This window comes from Drosophila mojavensis, unplaced genomic scaffold, assembly GCF_018153725.1.
Source record: "Drosophila mojavensis isolate 15081-1352.22 unplaced genomic scaffold, ASM1815372v1 contig_16, whole genome shotgun sequence".
Taxonomy (NCBI): Eukaryota; Metazoa; Arthropoda; class Insecta; order Diptera; family Drosophilidae; genus Drosophila; species Drosophila mojavensis.
Window position 1 is genome coordinate 3,969,423 of NW_025318693.1, and position 16,042 is coordinate 3,985,464.

Here is a 16,042-nt window from a genome sequence, read left to right on the forward strand (position 1 = left end):
TAGCAGAGCCGAAGTAAAAGAGTGCGTGGCATGTGTGGCATGTCAGCGATTCCAGCTGAAGCGAACCCAAGGGCCAATAACATTTACGCTAATTTGATAATCTGCACACGCACAAGGGTTGCGCCAAAGTCAAAACATTTGCATAGCCAGGCGATTGGGGCGCTCACAGCGGCGGGTGGCCATAACAGACGCACCTAATTGGCTGCAATGGGACCCGAGGGAGCCCTTGCTGACCACGCTCGGCTCTTGCCGCATGCCAGAGCCAACTGTTTCCAATCCTTTGCACATTATCAGCGCGTTATCATCGCATTCTTTCCACTCTTTGGCCGGCAATTCTCTTGCGGTCAGCGAGTTTATTATTTGGCCTTTTATTTTATGCTGGCTTATCTGTTTTGTTAATGCTCCAGTATTGTTGTAGTTGTTGCTGTTGTTATTTTTGTTGCTGTTGCAGAAGCTGTTTTTGCTACGCTCGCTCCAAATCGCCTGCGTAATCGCTTTTACACGCTTGACTTCAACTAGCTGCGGGTCTTCAGATATCCCATTTCATGTTGCTGTGGGCTAGGCGAGTAAATATATATATATCTAAATACAGTTATTTATGAGCATTTAAATTTAGTTAAATTTTATTATCAAGTCAGCTTTCCTTATTATAGTATAACAGTGGTATAACAGTTATTTTTGAAGAAATTTATATACTATAAATAATAATAAAATATAAATAATAATAATAATAATAACATTATATGAAAAATTATTATAATATATAACATTTATATTTTATATATATTTATTAAACTTTAATTATATATTTTGCCAATTAAAATCGTTAAATTCGACTCTCTGTAACTCTAAAATGAACATCATTAGCAGCTTTGCTCTTTCACCCAGTCTGTTGCTCGTATTTAACTAGCCTAAACGGATATCTACGCCCACTTGGCGTTTGCGCAATCTCAATCATAAGTAACTCATACGCCCCATAGCCAAGATATACATATATATGTATGTATGTATGTTCGTGTGTGCCTTGCTATCATGGTGTGCGACAAGATTTATGCCTATTTTCTTTTTCTGGCATCAAGCATTTCAACGCCTGCAATTTTTTGCTAATTAATTAGTTTAAATGTGTGCGACGCTTACTGCGAGGCCTTTGGCCATGGCCAAAGGGAAAAGTAAAAGATTTGAAAATGTTGAAAATACCATGCTCTTGCCAAAAGTACAAATCAGTGGCACTTCTCCATATCGTAGCCCGGACGCTTGTAATTAATGTGTTTATGAGCCGTGGCCATAAAAACCGCAGGCAAAAAACGCGCGCGGTTTTACACGCGTGTAATTTGTTTAGCCAAAGAAAAAAAAGGAAAACAGAAACAAAACGAAGTGTGCAGCCCTTTTTTCTTTTTTTTTTTTCGGTGTGTTGGGACCCTTTCACATACTTTTGGGGTAAATAAAAAATTAATTTAACGCATGTTTCTCATACGGCCGTATAATGAAATTGATTTAAGGTTATTAATGCGAGGCCTCGGCAAATTCCAGCCAGGCGCTGCCTAAGTAAATGTTTGGCATTTCATAATGTTGCTTCAACCTTTAACGTCAATTTTATGCAAATTATGTTATTTCGGCTGCGGCTGCTGTAGATTTGTGGCCAAAGAAGTTCGGAGTGGGCGTGGCTGCATCCATGTAGCGACGGGGCGTCGCTCTAAAGTTTTTTTTTCTTGTTGTTTGTTGTATTCAAGTGGGTCTGGGTGTTGTTATTGAAGTTTTTGGGCGTCTCGCTGCCTGCTGACTGCTCACTGCTGACTTATTCAATAAGCCAAGTTGAAGTATGCCCCATGGCTGGTGGTGCGGTTGCTTAAGTAAATACCGTGTGCCTCGTACGAGTGTATGCAAAAAGTGCAAATAATAATAATAAAGAGTACTTATTGTTTGATTTATGTGTCTGTGTGTGCACAATGTGGCCGAAGGATGAGACCAAATGGAGCTGGAGTCGCTCGGGCTGACTGTCTTCAATTGCTGAGCCACGAGAGTGAGCATCAGGCCGTAGAGCTTTCTAAATGGTATAAGTGATTCCTTTATGTATTACATATCTGATCTTAATTAGCTCTGTTTATTTTGTGGCATTTGTGAAAGGTTGGAGAGTTCTTATAAATTATATTATTAATGGCTAATTTTTGGCCATAAACAGTTTTTTTTTTTTTTAAACTTTGAATCACAATTGAAGCTTGAAATGTTTATAAAGTAAATAGAATATATTAAAGTTTACTCAAAGTACATTTATCCACAGAAAATAAATGGATGTATATTTGATGTAAAGCTATAGTGAATGGTTGATAAGCTATGCTTAGAAGCTACGATGTGAGTCAACGTTCTGCGCAGGTCTGTGAGAGTCCACTTTTACACGCTCTTTAAAAGTTGAGACCGTTCTCAATAAATCTATAAGATCGTTTCTCATATATTGCTAATAAATATTAATAGCAATAATATAATAATATTATATAAAATATTTATACATTTATATGCTAGGCACAGATGATCACTAAGAATTTCTATGAAAATGAAAGTATTCGACATAATTCGATCTACATGTTTCTTACTTCATGCAGATAATAATAATATTTAATATGATAATTATAGCATATATCAGATCAGATCAAAGTTTGCTAATCAACTGCCTACGTTGTACACACTGTACTTTACTCTAGCTTAAGGTGTATCTCTATCTCTCTCTATCTCTATCTCTCTCTCTCTCTCTCTCTCTAACTCCCTCCGCCTCTCTTGTTCCTTTATTTTTCTCAAGCTAAGCCCTGACATCAGTTGCTACTGATAAAGTCACCTTTATTTGTCAGTCTTAGCCCAACTGACTGTCAGTTCTCGATGAGACGAAGGCACGTACCATCCACGCCCATTTCGTATTGTCCAAACCCTAAACCCAAAGCGTTAAACCGCACACACCTATCATGGCGTTATTGTTGCTGCTGTTGTTGTTGTTGTTGCGCCGTCACCTCTGAAACACAATCCCACCCACCCATCAGCACAAGTTGCTGGCCTAGAGTAACAGAACGAGGCGGAGGTGGCGGACGCTTGCTAAGTGAGCCATTTATCTTCGCAGGAACCTCAAGCGCGACACAACAGCGAAACAACAACAATGGCATTTCCTACACGCGTCATCCAATCCAGGCAGACGCCAATAATGCCGTACTGAAAATAAAACGATTTATATGCCGCAATGCCACGCAAAGCAACAGCAAGAGCAAAAGCAAAGCAAGAGCAACAGCCACACTGAAACAACTACACGACATTTCAGCGTATTTCGGTTTTTGCCTTATCCCAGGACACATCAATTGAACAGCCGCAACAGCAGAAACAACAACAACAACAAGCAGTCAATGAAACCCCCTGGAAAAAAAGGAGAAGTAAAATCGAAGATTGCTATCTTTGACGGCTTGTTTTCCTGCCCTCCAGCCGCATGCAGTGGCAATGGCAGTGGCAGTGGCAGTGGCAATGCCAGTGGGCGGGGCAGCCATTATGTATTGGCGTTGAAACAATTTGAACAGCCATCGGTCCCAGCGTCCGCGCCCCGTCGCCGGCAAAACAAATGAAAGGAAGTCGTTTAAAAGTACAAACGGACATTATTTATCGCTCAAACCATTTAGTCGCCGAAACTACCCGAAGAGCATAAAAAAAGAAGCTGGCTAAGACCTTCCTCCGCCTCGTAAGTAGCCCTCCCCCCGGCAATGCTCCAGCTCCCTCTCCCTCCGCGTGTCCGATTGTTGTTGCTGTGTCTACTTAGTTGTAATAAATGGAAATCGTTGGATCCCTCAACTGCCCCACAATACGTTGCATTTAATTTTGGACTCGCAATTGGATTTTAGCCACAGCTACTAAGACACAGACAGAGACGGAGATAGAGGCACTAGAGCAGCGAGCAAATGGGTGGGGGATATATGAAAGCAGAAGGCGGCTCCAACCACAGCAAATCGATTGATTTCTGCTTGCTTAAGCAGTTTTCCACAGATCCGGATAACAGCTGAAAGTAATTTACAGCTGGCTCCATGTTAATTGGAATTGCGTAGTTGTGGTATCCCACTGAAATGAGTTTTCCTCGGTTATTACGGAACTGGGATTAAGGTAGTGTATGAAAAAAATGTTGCTAACATTGTTATATGCATAAACGAACATCATTGTTAAAATATTTAAGTAACAGAATGTTGAGCAATGATATTGTAAAGTTGATATTTAAGAAAGTTATTCAAAGAGTATTTGATATAAATAAGTTAATATATATTAGAAAATTTATGTATATATGGACATAAAAGTCAATTAGGTGTGAGTATCTACAATTTGCTAGATAAGCTGATAAAAAAAGATAAATTTCATTCAGGTAGTATTATATAATATACTAAAATAATATACTAAAATATATTATTATAATATGGGATAATAGAATTTTCTCTTATTTCCATGATCAATTAATTTGCATAAACTGTACTTCCTTCTTCTGTTGATCTATTCCAAATACAAACTCACATATTTCATTTGCTTTCACTCGACGCTTCTCACATTTCGCTTCGCCCCTTTGGTGCGCCCGCATTTTACTCATTACCCCAATGTGTCATGGATAACCGCGTGTGGAGCCCCTGCCTGCGCGGCTGGCATCTGAATCTACCCATTGTCGACGCGACACACACACACACAAGCCTCGGGCGTCTTATCGCCTTAAACCACTTTAGTGTCAGCCATGATGACAGCGGTCGGTCCAGCGGACTAACTGTGAACATTGTCGCCTTTTTTTCCAGCCTGCATCCTGTTGTCCTTATTGTTGTTGTTGTCGTTGTATGGGCTGACCATTTAACGGAGTGGCTGTCGCAGTCGTAGCATGTTGTCTGTTAACATGCCCAGTGGTCTTGTCGACATTGCGATAAAAAAAAGTAAAGAAGAGAACACAAACACAGCCAACAGAGACGAGGAATTTACGTTTTTGGCCATAATGAGGGTGATTTTCGTATTTGTGGTAGATTTGTCCACTTAGCAGCATGACCACAGCCAGAACTTGGTTTTTGATGCTCTTGCAATTTGCCGGCCGTTGGGCGTTAAGGCAAATCATTTGTACATTTCGCACAGTGGATTATCGTAGGCCTGTTAGCTGTTAGCTGGTGCTGGCTGGCTCCGGCTCCGGCTGCTCCTCAGATGATAATGCTCATAATTTGTAATGCCTGCAATATACATATATATATTTGTACTTTTTGTTGCCTATTTTGCGGGCAGCAGCATCATGATATATGCGCCAGCATGCCTGACAATGATTTTGGCTAATGAGCGAGCCAAATGTCCATTGTTTCAGCCCGGCCAAATGTTGCGGGCGTTTTACTTTTTTAATTGGCATTTCGTTCTGCTGAGGTGGCGTCAACTTTTTTAATAAAACAGCTAAAGCAAAAGCAAGACAGGAATTTCCATTTCGTATGCATGCAAATGAATGCCCAAATTCAGGACAGTTCCACTTCATTCCAATCCAGTTGATTTTCATTACCATGAAGTGGTGTGTTGGCCAAGCCCGCCAAGTTCGCCAAGTCCGCCAAATGCTGAAATGTGTACACTATTGTCTACGGATTTTCAATATTATTTGCTGCGGTCGGACGTTCTTTCATTTGTCCGTTTGTCCCGTTCGCCCGGTCTCCAGCCAGAGCCCCAAGCAGCTGAACCTGAACCTGAATCTGAATCTGACGCAGAGCTGTCTTGGGTTCATTGTGCGACGAATGTCGAGGATGTTCATTGTAGCCGATTTCAATTGGGCATTTTATTTTATATTTGAATTTTAAAATTCCTTCCGCTCCGGCGACAGCAGGCAACGGCAGGCAACAGGAAAATGGACAATTTCTGTTTTGTGGCAATTGATTGGCAAATATTGTCCGGCCAAATGGCCAAGGCGAAAGGTTTGCTGATTAATGCCAACTGACAGCAAGTCAGCAAAGTGTTTTTTTTATTTATTTCCATTCTTAACATTAGTCGAATTTAAAAGAATACCAAGCAGATATTTATTTATGGAGATAAATAAGATAGGAAACTCCGCAGAATATTTTTAGGTATTATACTATAAAATAAATAAAGAAATTTTATAATGGAAATAAACTAAATTTTTGCTTTAATCTTAGCTATAAGAAAATTTAGAAACTGACAACTTAAAGTCTTTTAAACTGTGAAGTTTCTTAACAAATCTCTGTATGTTTTTTGCTCATTTTTGGAGTAAACTTTCCACTTAGCAGCTACCAAATACACATGACAACTCATCCATGGCTATATGCACAATTTAAGGCGCCTATAAAAAAAGTTGGCCAATTCGTAAGTCGCATGCAAATTACATGCAATAAAACGAGGCACGTCGATGCTGGAGCAAACTTAAGAGGCTGAGGCAGACAAACTGCGACGCCCACAAGCCAAAGCGATTATTCTTTATTGTTTAGACGATGGCTAAAACAACAGCAACAACAATGACAACAACAACAACAACAGCACCAATAACATGAAACAGCCGCTTGTAGCAATTCTCACATCATACGATTGGCATTGAGATTGCGTCTTGGTATTGGAAAATTCCCAAGGCTGTCATATGTAAGCACAACTAGACGGGGCGATAGGCACGACACAGAGACACGCACACATGCCCATGCCTTCAATATGTAAATTTGTCATTGAGCAAACAAAAAAGGAGTGAAATAATCATAAAAATGTCAATGCCGACGACGAGGAGCATGGAGCATGTAGAGAGAGCTGTGTTTGCGACAAAATCCTGAATTGAATTTTTATCTATTGTATGGGCAATAAAGTCACATTGTCACAGCGCCTGTATAGAATTATTATTTACATTTGAAAAAAAAAGTAACAAATAAGAAATAAGTAAAAGAATGCACAACGGGCTCAACCGGGATTTGAACCCGGGACCTCTCGCACCCAAAGCGAGAATCATACCCCTAGACCATTGAGCCGCTTACGATCGGAAGGTAAATTTAACAAAATTTTAATTGTTTTATTGCAACTCAAGTTGATCTTAGCGTGAATAATTTATTTAAAATAGCGTGCATTATTTATTTAAGATAACACAACGTCAAGGCATAAATTTTTACAGCTCCAACCGGCTGTGCAGTTATTTGATGTTTCTCTTTAGTCTTCGTCTTTTCAGCTATTTTCTTAATTGAAGCGAGCGCAGCTGTGGACGAACTTATTATTTTTGTTTTCTTCATTTTCTTTTTGTTATTAATAATAGGTTTTAATAAATTTTACCCTTATCATTGGGGCGTTGATTTATTGACTTTTAAACGCTGCAGTTTCTCAACACGCAGCTGACTCATCAAATTTGTTTTGTCTTCTGCCTTTTGGCATGCTTTTAATTTAATTTGAAAAGTTTTGCCTGCCCATTTGGCGCATTAAACCCTTTGACCTGCACGCCAAAAAATAAAAACTGTGCAGGGCAAAGCAAATTAAAAAAAAAAAAAAAAAAAAAATAAGTAAAAAGATGTCCCATAAATAATTATGATAACTGTCAGAGTTATACGCAGCGCTGCAAATTGCTACGCCCTTTATAATCACCCACCCTTGAATTAAAATGGAATTAAAAAGCTTTGCTTTTCAGGCTAGCCAAAGGAATACAAAGAGAAATTACTGAGCGCAGGGCCGAAAAATCTAATTGCCTTACTAATTGCGGTAGCCGACAATATGCTAGTTAAATATATGAACTATGTTTTTAAACTATGATATAAAATTTATAAAATAATATTCTATAAAATCAATATAGTTGAAAATTGTAGGAAATTAAAAGAAAAATGTTTTCAAATTATTAGTAGAAAACAAATAAAATATATTAGATATGTGTCTTCTACTTAGAAGAAGTCTCAAAGTCTTTTTAGCTCGTTTTAGACAGCTAAAACTTTTTGTGTCGTTATAAATCACATGGCTATATCCATTGAAGATTTATGAGCTGCTAAATATGCTACAAAACAATGAAGGAGAACTTCAGCTGGTAGTTCGAGACTTTCCCTGCTGTCGGTGGGAAATGTTAGAATAACTTTAAACACATATCCATATTTAAAATGTAATTATTGTATATTTTAGTGTATGTATGTGTAAATGTGCTATGAATATATTTTTATTGCTATCATATTTTCAGTCTAACAGATATACAAATTAAGTTCCTAAATATTCAGAATGTTATGGTAAATAAAATTTAAAATACCAAAATTGAAAAAATAAATATATAAAATAAAAATAATATAAAAATTAAAAAACTTATGTTTAACTATAAATAAAACAAAATATATAAATATATATTTTTTAAATGTTTAAAACTGTTAAAGTCAAGCCAAAAATTATGAAAATTATTCCAATTAATGCTTGAGCACTTTTTCTAGGATCCCACTTAAAAGCCATTAGCCATTAAGAAACCACAACAAATTTTTACACTTTGCGTGCCAAAGGCAACAAAAGCCCAAGGCGAGCAGCAATAACAATAAACAAACTAACCGAACTGACAACCAAAATAACAACAAGAGCAACAGCAACAACAACAACAATAACAATAAACACTGTAAATAGAGTTTCTTTTATTTATTTTTTCAAGAACTTTTTTACCTTTTGCCCCAAACTCAGTTTCAAGTGTTTCGCTGAGCGTCACTTAGTTTCTCTGTTGCTGTTGTTGTCGGAAAAAAGCCATTAGAAAAAGGCTGCTTGAGTCTGAAATGGGTTTGGCTGGGGTTAGCATTGTTTTTGTTCGACTAAGTCAACAAGGTCGAGGGTTAATGAAAGTTGGTCGATCGCTTCTCTGACCCTTTTATGTTCTTACACTTCTTTTTGTATCTAAATATATTTTGCTCGACTAGAAGTTACGCTTGAAAAGTTGAGTAAAAACTATTATAAACCAAATTCACTTTATTCTTATTATCTGATCATTGTTAGTCTTATTTCATAATTTGATCATTGCATTGAACTTTTCGCGTTTTTGTTTTTTGGCTGCTTGGTGCTTCTTACGCTCGCTATTCTTTAACAAAATCTCTTGAAACTTTCGTCGCATATCCAAAGAAAGACCCGTATTGCGTAGATCCATATCTTCCAGCATCTTATTACAGTTGATGATCTTTAGCAAGTGCTTGCCAAAATCCTATCAAATAAGACCGTTTAGTCTAGATAAATTATTCCGCAAGTGCTGCACTCACCTGGCCCAGATCATTGTTTGATAGGTCGATGACTAGCAGCGTTTTCTGCTGGCATATCAACATCATGAACAGCTTGGTTATGCTCTCAGTTATGGAACAGCTGGCGAGATCCAGTTCTTTGATGGGCATCGTCTGCAGCGTATGGAAGATGGCTGCGGCACCATCGCTTTGGATGGGATTCAGTCGCAGCACAAGACGCACAAGGGGAACGTGAACCAATGTTCGACTGAGTGTATAGGCGCCTTCCTCCGCTGTTGGGGATAGCATAAGTAAATTATTTTCATATAAAATAAACTATTTACTTATTCTGTTGTTGGTTAGATCGAGGACAGTGAGGGTGGCAAAGGATTCCTTGCCGCACGTTTCGAGAAAACAACGTATGCCCGCATCGCCCACGGCGCAGTGCAGCATGGATAACTCCTTCAGGTGATGGCAGCCCTTGTCAAGGCTGTGTGCCAAGAAACGTAACTGATACGCCAACAACTTCGTATTGTGAAGGCTGAAAAGTTTGGAGTATGGTAATCAAGATGTGTGTGGCCATGTCGTTGAGAATTCTTACCAAAATTTGCGCAGCTCGTGGCACTGGCTAAGTCCCTTGGCCAACAGTAATATGTCACGGGCCGTTATTTGATTACAGCCTATTTGGTAATTGATTCCAGCTGTCTTGCTGCTGTAGCTCAGCCGCAGTCGCCGTAAGTCCGGCAGATTGCTCAGCAGGTAATCAAGCGGAATGTGATCTGTTGTAGATGGGTTAACTCATTATACTCTGCATGAACTTGTCATTTATTGATGATGTTGCAATCGACAGCATGGAATTCTCAAAGTTTCTAAATGTTAGTCCTGATTCATCATTCATTAGTCTGTTCATTAGTAGTTCATCATTAGTCTTCAGTCATCAGTCATAACTTATTACCCGTTAGTTATCAGTCATCAATGATTACTCATCAGTCATCAGTCACCAGTTACCAGTCAACAGTCATCAGTCATCGATCATTACTCATTAGTCATCAGTCATCGTTCATCAGTCATCGTTCATCAGTCATCGTTCATCAGTCAACAGTCATCAGTCATCAGTGATTAGTCATCCCTCATCTGTTATCAGTCATCGTTCATCGTTCATCAGCCATCAGTCATCAGTTATCAATAATTCACCGGTTATCAGTTTTTTGTCATCAGTCATCATCCATTATCCATTAGGAAAGGGTATACAATCTCCAGTAATCAACAGGAGCACACTCACCATTGCTCTCACTGCCGGGTGGGGCGGGCTGTAGCCGATTTATCTCCAATTGATTTATGTACGACGCACAGATGTCCAAGGCGGCTTGCACATTACCATCCTGCTCGTAGTCGCCGGTTTGCATATTTTCAATAAACTCCTGCACATGTCGCTCCATGTAAATGTTAATCCAGTGTCTTTCCCTGCCGCGCGCCTGGAAGGGCGCCATGCGCCAACGCAGCTCGTAGCAGCGTCGCCAGAAGTAGTCGTCCCGTATGTGAGAGCTGAGCAACTGAAGCGGTAGCTGCGTATCCAGCTGGGTGAGTATATAGTTACGGTCCTGCCGTCGCCTCAGCTGACGGTACAGCGGCAGTTCTGGAAACAATAGTCACAGACGACTGTCATCTTGGATTGCGTATTTCGAATGTCGTCCTCTTACCGCTCCAATTGCTTACGATGGCGTCGAGCACAAGATGTCGCAGACTTTTCGCCTGATTTGCTGGGCCTTCGTCGGTCTCGGGCTGGAATTGGTCCAGTGATTTACTGTTGACACTGGGCAACTTGACATCATTGGGATTGAAATAGGCCTTGAAAGTGTCTATAGAGACGGTGCTGGGAAATTCGCAATAGCTAAAATCCATCTAAACAGTTCTGTGCTTTACAAAAGCATTTTACATTTGCACTGAGGCATCATAACAGAGCTCTGAGTCGTTATAGAAACGTAAAATTGTTGCCAAAGCAACTTCTTGCTTGTTATCAACATGGTTGCAAGCTCTAATAACAAGTTTCGATGGTTCTGAACAGAGCTTAAATCAATTTTTTAGCATAGGATATTATAAATATTTATTTTTCAAATAAATTTATAATAAATTATAAAATTAATTTATTACAAGTTGATGTAGTGGATACTTGGGAATATAATATTCTAGGCGCTGATGGCGCCTTAACATGCACTCTTGAAAATCTCGAAACTGGGAATAATCCACTGTATGGCACTGCTCAGGATTGCCCTTTTTAAACAGGCTCCTCCGGAGCTCATTCATGATCGGCCGGCTACTGTGCACAGTCGAATAAGGATACATTGAAAGCCAATTTTTTATTTTAGGAATGTTATAGATTGTAGATCTGTCAGCGCATACGTTATCTAAATTATTACTATTTAAAATAGGCTATTTGATTACTTGTCATTAAGAATTGTGTACCTTGTCATATTGTTGGACTTACTCATCTGGATAGTAATTTTCTTGTGGGTCCTTATCTTTTGTTATTCGTGGAATTGTAACCAATGAGTTGACATTAAAGCGCTTATCCTTCCAAACTTTGCCATATGTGATGCCCCACGGATTGTACACCCATTTGCCCATGTCATCAAGCTTGAACCTCGATATTGATACAGTCCATTCCGTTTCTCCTGTTACTTCGCTCTCTGTTGTGTAATCCTGATTGGCAGCCAGTGCTTTAATGAAAACTTTATGGCTTTCTGGCTTTACGGTTGGTTTAGATTCTGTATTATCCTTTTTCTCATTTCTAAACTGATCCACGACCATTTTGTTTGTAACGCCATTTTGGACATCAGCTATGCTTTCATTGGGCTTATCATTATTTTGTGTTGGGATCGAAATCTCTAGCGATTCGTGTGTATCATTTTCCAAATTGATTAAGGGTTTGGTGTCAATATTACCCAAAAGAACTATCTGTATTATGAATCCAATCAGTCAATGAATTTGATATATGTATAATCATAGCTTACATATACGAAGGCAATACTTAGTATATAATTTAAGTCCATAGTACAAATACGATCGTATATAAAAGAACATAAAAAGTGTAGATTCTTAAAGTTTTAACAAATTTTTTATTTGGAATGAAACAAACATTTCATAGCTAACTAAATCAAAGTAATAAATAAAATAATATTTATTATTCCTTGATCTAAATCGAAGAAGATAAATATCAGTGTTTGACATAAGGATGCTTATGCTTGATTAAACTTGGATACCTGAAATAAAACATTAATTTTTATCTTCAATTAAGTCTTATTATTGGTAATTTGTTATTCAGTTTGAGATTATTGATCAAGCACTTCGAGCGTTAATATACATAGAACTCAAGTAAAATTTTTTCATCAGCCTTTTAGAAATTTTAACATATACTATATAATATACCCTATGCAGAGTATGAAATATACGGATACAGCCGCGGCAATTCTGTTCAGTCAAGCACTGCCATTCACTGTCTGTGTCCGCGTCTGGGCGCATATTTGTAATGTGGCCAAGCGCATCGTTAAGAGCCATAAAAATAATTCAAAATAAATTGCTTTACATAAAAATTGGTTCGAATTTGGGCAGAGGCAAAGTCGCAACAGTTTTATAAGGTAATGTGTAAGGTATAATTTGGTCATAATAATGCGAATCATGAAAATTTAAGACTCACCCATACACACACGCATACACACTCGCACACTCATACTCATGGACGCATCGCATAGACAAGCTGGGTTATTAATTTTGGCGTCGGATTTTGCTGGGTCGCCGTCGCGAAACATAAATAACGCGCTTTATACGAAACACTTTGCATATTTGCAGGCGCCGCACAACTAAGCCATAAAAATTACAAGAATCTGATGCGGCAAAGTCAAGAAGCCCAGTCATGTCAGCTGCGGATTCTGAGCTAAGTCCCAGGTAGACTCTCGTCGTGAACGACCACAATAAAAGAGACCACGTCAATTTTATTGGCAAACTGAGAGTAGCCGAGGCAGCAACGGCTCCAATGATACCGCAGAATAACAGAGCGCCCTGTAATGACGTGTAATTATGGTCATAATCGCATTGCCACTTGGGACATTATCGGCTTGCCCCAAAACGACTTTGATATGCAAATGCCGAGCCACAAGATAAACATGTTTACATCGCTGGATGATCCACAATACAGCGTGAGTGGCGGTACTTACGATATTATAATGCATAAGCTTGACTTAGACACAATAGTGTATAAAATACAACAATAATTCTTTGAGTTCTGTTTTGAACATTAAACTTTACACTATACACTATAACCTTATATATAAACTAAGTTTTAAAATAATTAGTATTTTATCCTATCCATAAGTATAATCGAAACTATAGAAACTAGAAGTCGATTTACTTTAAAATCATCCAAAAATTTTCTATTTCGATGAAATCTTTTGTTAGTTAAAAGCTTCTTATCCAAACCTCATTGTTGAATGGCTATATGTGTACACATGACAATAATATTTTTATTTTTGTAATACATACATTTATTATTTCAATATTGAATACATATATTTTTACAACTTTCGACTTTTGGCTTTCTAAAATTTATATTGCATATTTAAGCCGTACCCCATATCGGATTTACCCCTGAAGGGTCCGCTGGTGTGGCGCATTGCGTTTGCTGTGGCAGCCACGTTTAGATTGCCACTGGGCGAAGTGTAGAGATTGGCACTTCCACTGGCATTCACGGCGGTCATATTAAACTTGGGCACATGGTTAACACCCAATGTGGCTGAATGGCCTGTGGCGGTCTTTATATCCATTCCACCGCCAAATGTATCCAGATGGCGATTGTGAGTGTGATAGGCACTGGCATTCATCTCAGCATTCTTATTCTGGAAGATGTTCGCTTGACCCGCTACCGTTGTGGTGCTGCCAGATCCGCGGGTTTGAACATGTTCCACTGATAGACCATGGCCATTGCTGTCAATCAAATGAGCAACATGTGAGTGCTCTTAGTTAGTAAAATGCTTGAGCGACTTACCGGTTCACTGCTGCATTAACGCTAATGCTGTTGTTAGTGACATTAGCTCCGGCACTTCCCTTGATTTGTTCCATTGTTGAATAATTAACAAATTTTGTAATTGTTAATGCTTAAGCGATTCAAGTATCTCTGATGCTCTCCACCACGGATTTCTGCTCTTTTATACTTTTTGAGTTGGAGCTATTTAAAGCACAGACCATAAAGGCGGTGCATTTCCGCTGAAAATCTTAACAAGCTTTGACAAATACAAATACAATAAACGCAGTCATATATGATATATGCGATTATAAATTGATATATGTATGCAATGATGTAGTTCCCCAAGTATACGAATCGTTTGTTAGTCTTTTAATAAAATATATTGTGGTCGTGGATTCCCCTACTAATAAGTGAAATATATGTATGTATGCGATGTGTGAAATTAGTCAGATTTTAAATTTTTAATTAAGAGCTAGGGAGCTGAAATTTAGCATGCATATTCGTGGATACCACACACAGTACAAATTTAGCATATTTTTTCGATAACTCATTCGGTATCTTTTTTATAGAGAATATTCGATAAATTGATTTCCGTTATTCAACTTAACTTGAATACTATTAGACCTGGAGACTTCAGATTTACTGTCTATATTCATTTGATGAATACGAAGATTTTGTAATTTACAGATTTTGGATACCACGCCCCCTTCGCCCCCCAATTTGTAAAAAGTACTAGTACTTTGTATTTCAGGTACTAGAGGCTTGTGCCTCAAAACAGACACATATTTGAACATTATAATCACGTTCTGAAAGTTTCGTGAAGATAGTCCTACTATAAGAGAGTCGTTGTCTCGACTAGAGACTTCATACGCATTTTCTTAAATTTCACATTCAAAAGATTATTGTCTACATATGTACATATATGTTCGTATTAAACAACCACAATAAAAGAGATCACGTCAATGATATTGGCAAACTGAGAGTAGCCGAAGCAACAGCAGCATAACAGGGCGCCCTGTAATGACTTGTAATTATGGTCATAATCGCATTGCCACTTGGGACATTATCGGCTTGCCCCAAAACATGTTTTACTCGCAGGATGATCCACAACAGAGCGTGAGTAGCGGTATTTACGGTAATATAATGCATAAGCTGGACACAATAGTGTATAATACACAACGATAAATCATTAAATTATAATTTGAAACTTTTCACTAAACAATTATCCTATACATAAACTAAGTTGTCCATAAGTATAGGCTTGTCGCGAACCTAAAGGAACTAGAGATCGATTTACTTTAAAATCATCTATTCTTTTTCTATTTCGATAAAATCTTTCGTTTGTTAAAACTTCTTCTCGAAAGCTCATTGTTAAATGGCTTTATACACTTCGCGTCATCAGGTTAGCGCCCCCCCTTACACTCATTTTCTTTTACGTTTTTCTCTTTGCCTATTGCACGCAAACTCTTGGTTTTGTTTTTTTTATTTCATTATCATCATATGAGATGTCTCTCATACCAAAAAAAACCGCGAGTGAAAACCCGTTATGTTTTATTTTCTATCCTTCTCTATTTTCGCAAAAAATGTGTGCACTTATTTTGCGTCATCAGATTAGCGCCCCCAAATGCAATTGTAATTATCTTGCTTATTTTGGCAATTACACTCACCAAATTTTTTGTGAAGCTCAAAGTATTCAATATATTTATAGTATGGGTAAAGAAACAGTTTTATCTTTGGTTGAAAATCAAAGATTGAGGCATACTTTGAATCTAGACTATGCAACCATAAAATTGCTGAAAAATCAGGAAAAAACAGAAAACTAAGTGGCAATTTTCTTACAAATAGGGAAAACTATGGAAAAAACTATATAAGC

General features: G+C 38.2%; 3 protein-coding genes and 1 non-coding gene across 5 annotated transcripts; all 4 read right to left on the reverse strand.

The window, feature by feature from the left end:
* Positions 1–6,902: 6,902 nt before the first annotated feature.
* Positions 6,903–6,974, reverse strand: Trnap-ugg. Its single transcript has one exon. It is a non-coding gene; the product is annotated as a tRNA-Pro (tRNA).
* Positions 6,975–8,931: 1,957 nt separating this feature from the next.
* LOC6573504 (dynein regulatory complex subunit 5) lies at positions 8,932–11,079 on the reverse strand. Its single transcript, XM_001999543.3, has 6 exons — positions 10,853–11,079; positions 10,435–10,788; positions 9,754–9,931; positions 9,497–9,693; positions 9,195–9,445; positions 8,932–9,139 (listed from the first exon to the last, which is right to left on the reverse strand). Exons 1-6 carry the CDS (start codon positions 11,052–11,054, stop codon positions 8,945–8,947), a joined length of 1,377 nt encoding a protein of 458 aa, XP_001999579.3. The 5' UTR covers positions 11,055–11,079; the 3' UTR covers positions 8,932–8,944.
* A 150-nt stretch (positions 11,080–11,229) lies between these two features.
* Positions 11,230–12,312, reverse strand: LOC6573503. 2 transcript variants are annotated; one of them, XM_032732628.2, is made up of 3 exons: positions 12,164–12,312; positions 11,638–12,107; positions 11,230–11,568 (listed from the first exon to the last, which is right to left on the reverse strand). In XM_032732628.2, exons 1-3 carry the CDS (start codon positions 12,200–12,202, stop codon positions 11,292–11,294), a joined length of 786 nt encoding a protein of 261 aa, XP_032588519.1. In that variant the 5' UTR covers positions 12,203–12,312; the 3' UTR covers positions 11,230–11,291. The 2 variants fall into 2 exon arrangements, with proteins under 2 accessions (XP_032588519.1, XP_015022431.1); XM_015166945.3 differs by having other exon boundaries at positions 11,490–11,582.
* A 1,357-nt stretch (positions 12,313–13,669) lies between these two features.
* LOC6573502 (attacin-A) lies at positions 13,670–14,331 on the reverse strand. Its single transcript, XM_001999541.4, has 2 exons — positions 14,191–14,331; positions 13,670–14,129 (listed from the first exon to the last, which is right to left on the reverse strand). The coding sequence occupies exons 1-2, from the start codon at positions 14,262–14,264 to the stop codon at positions 13,745–13,747; spliced, it is 459 nt and encodes a 152-aa protein (XP_001999577.2). The 5' UTR covers positions 14,265–14,331; the 3' UTR covers positions 13,670–13,744.
* Between the last annotated feature and the right edge of the window lie 1,711 nt (positions 14,332–16,042).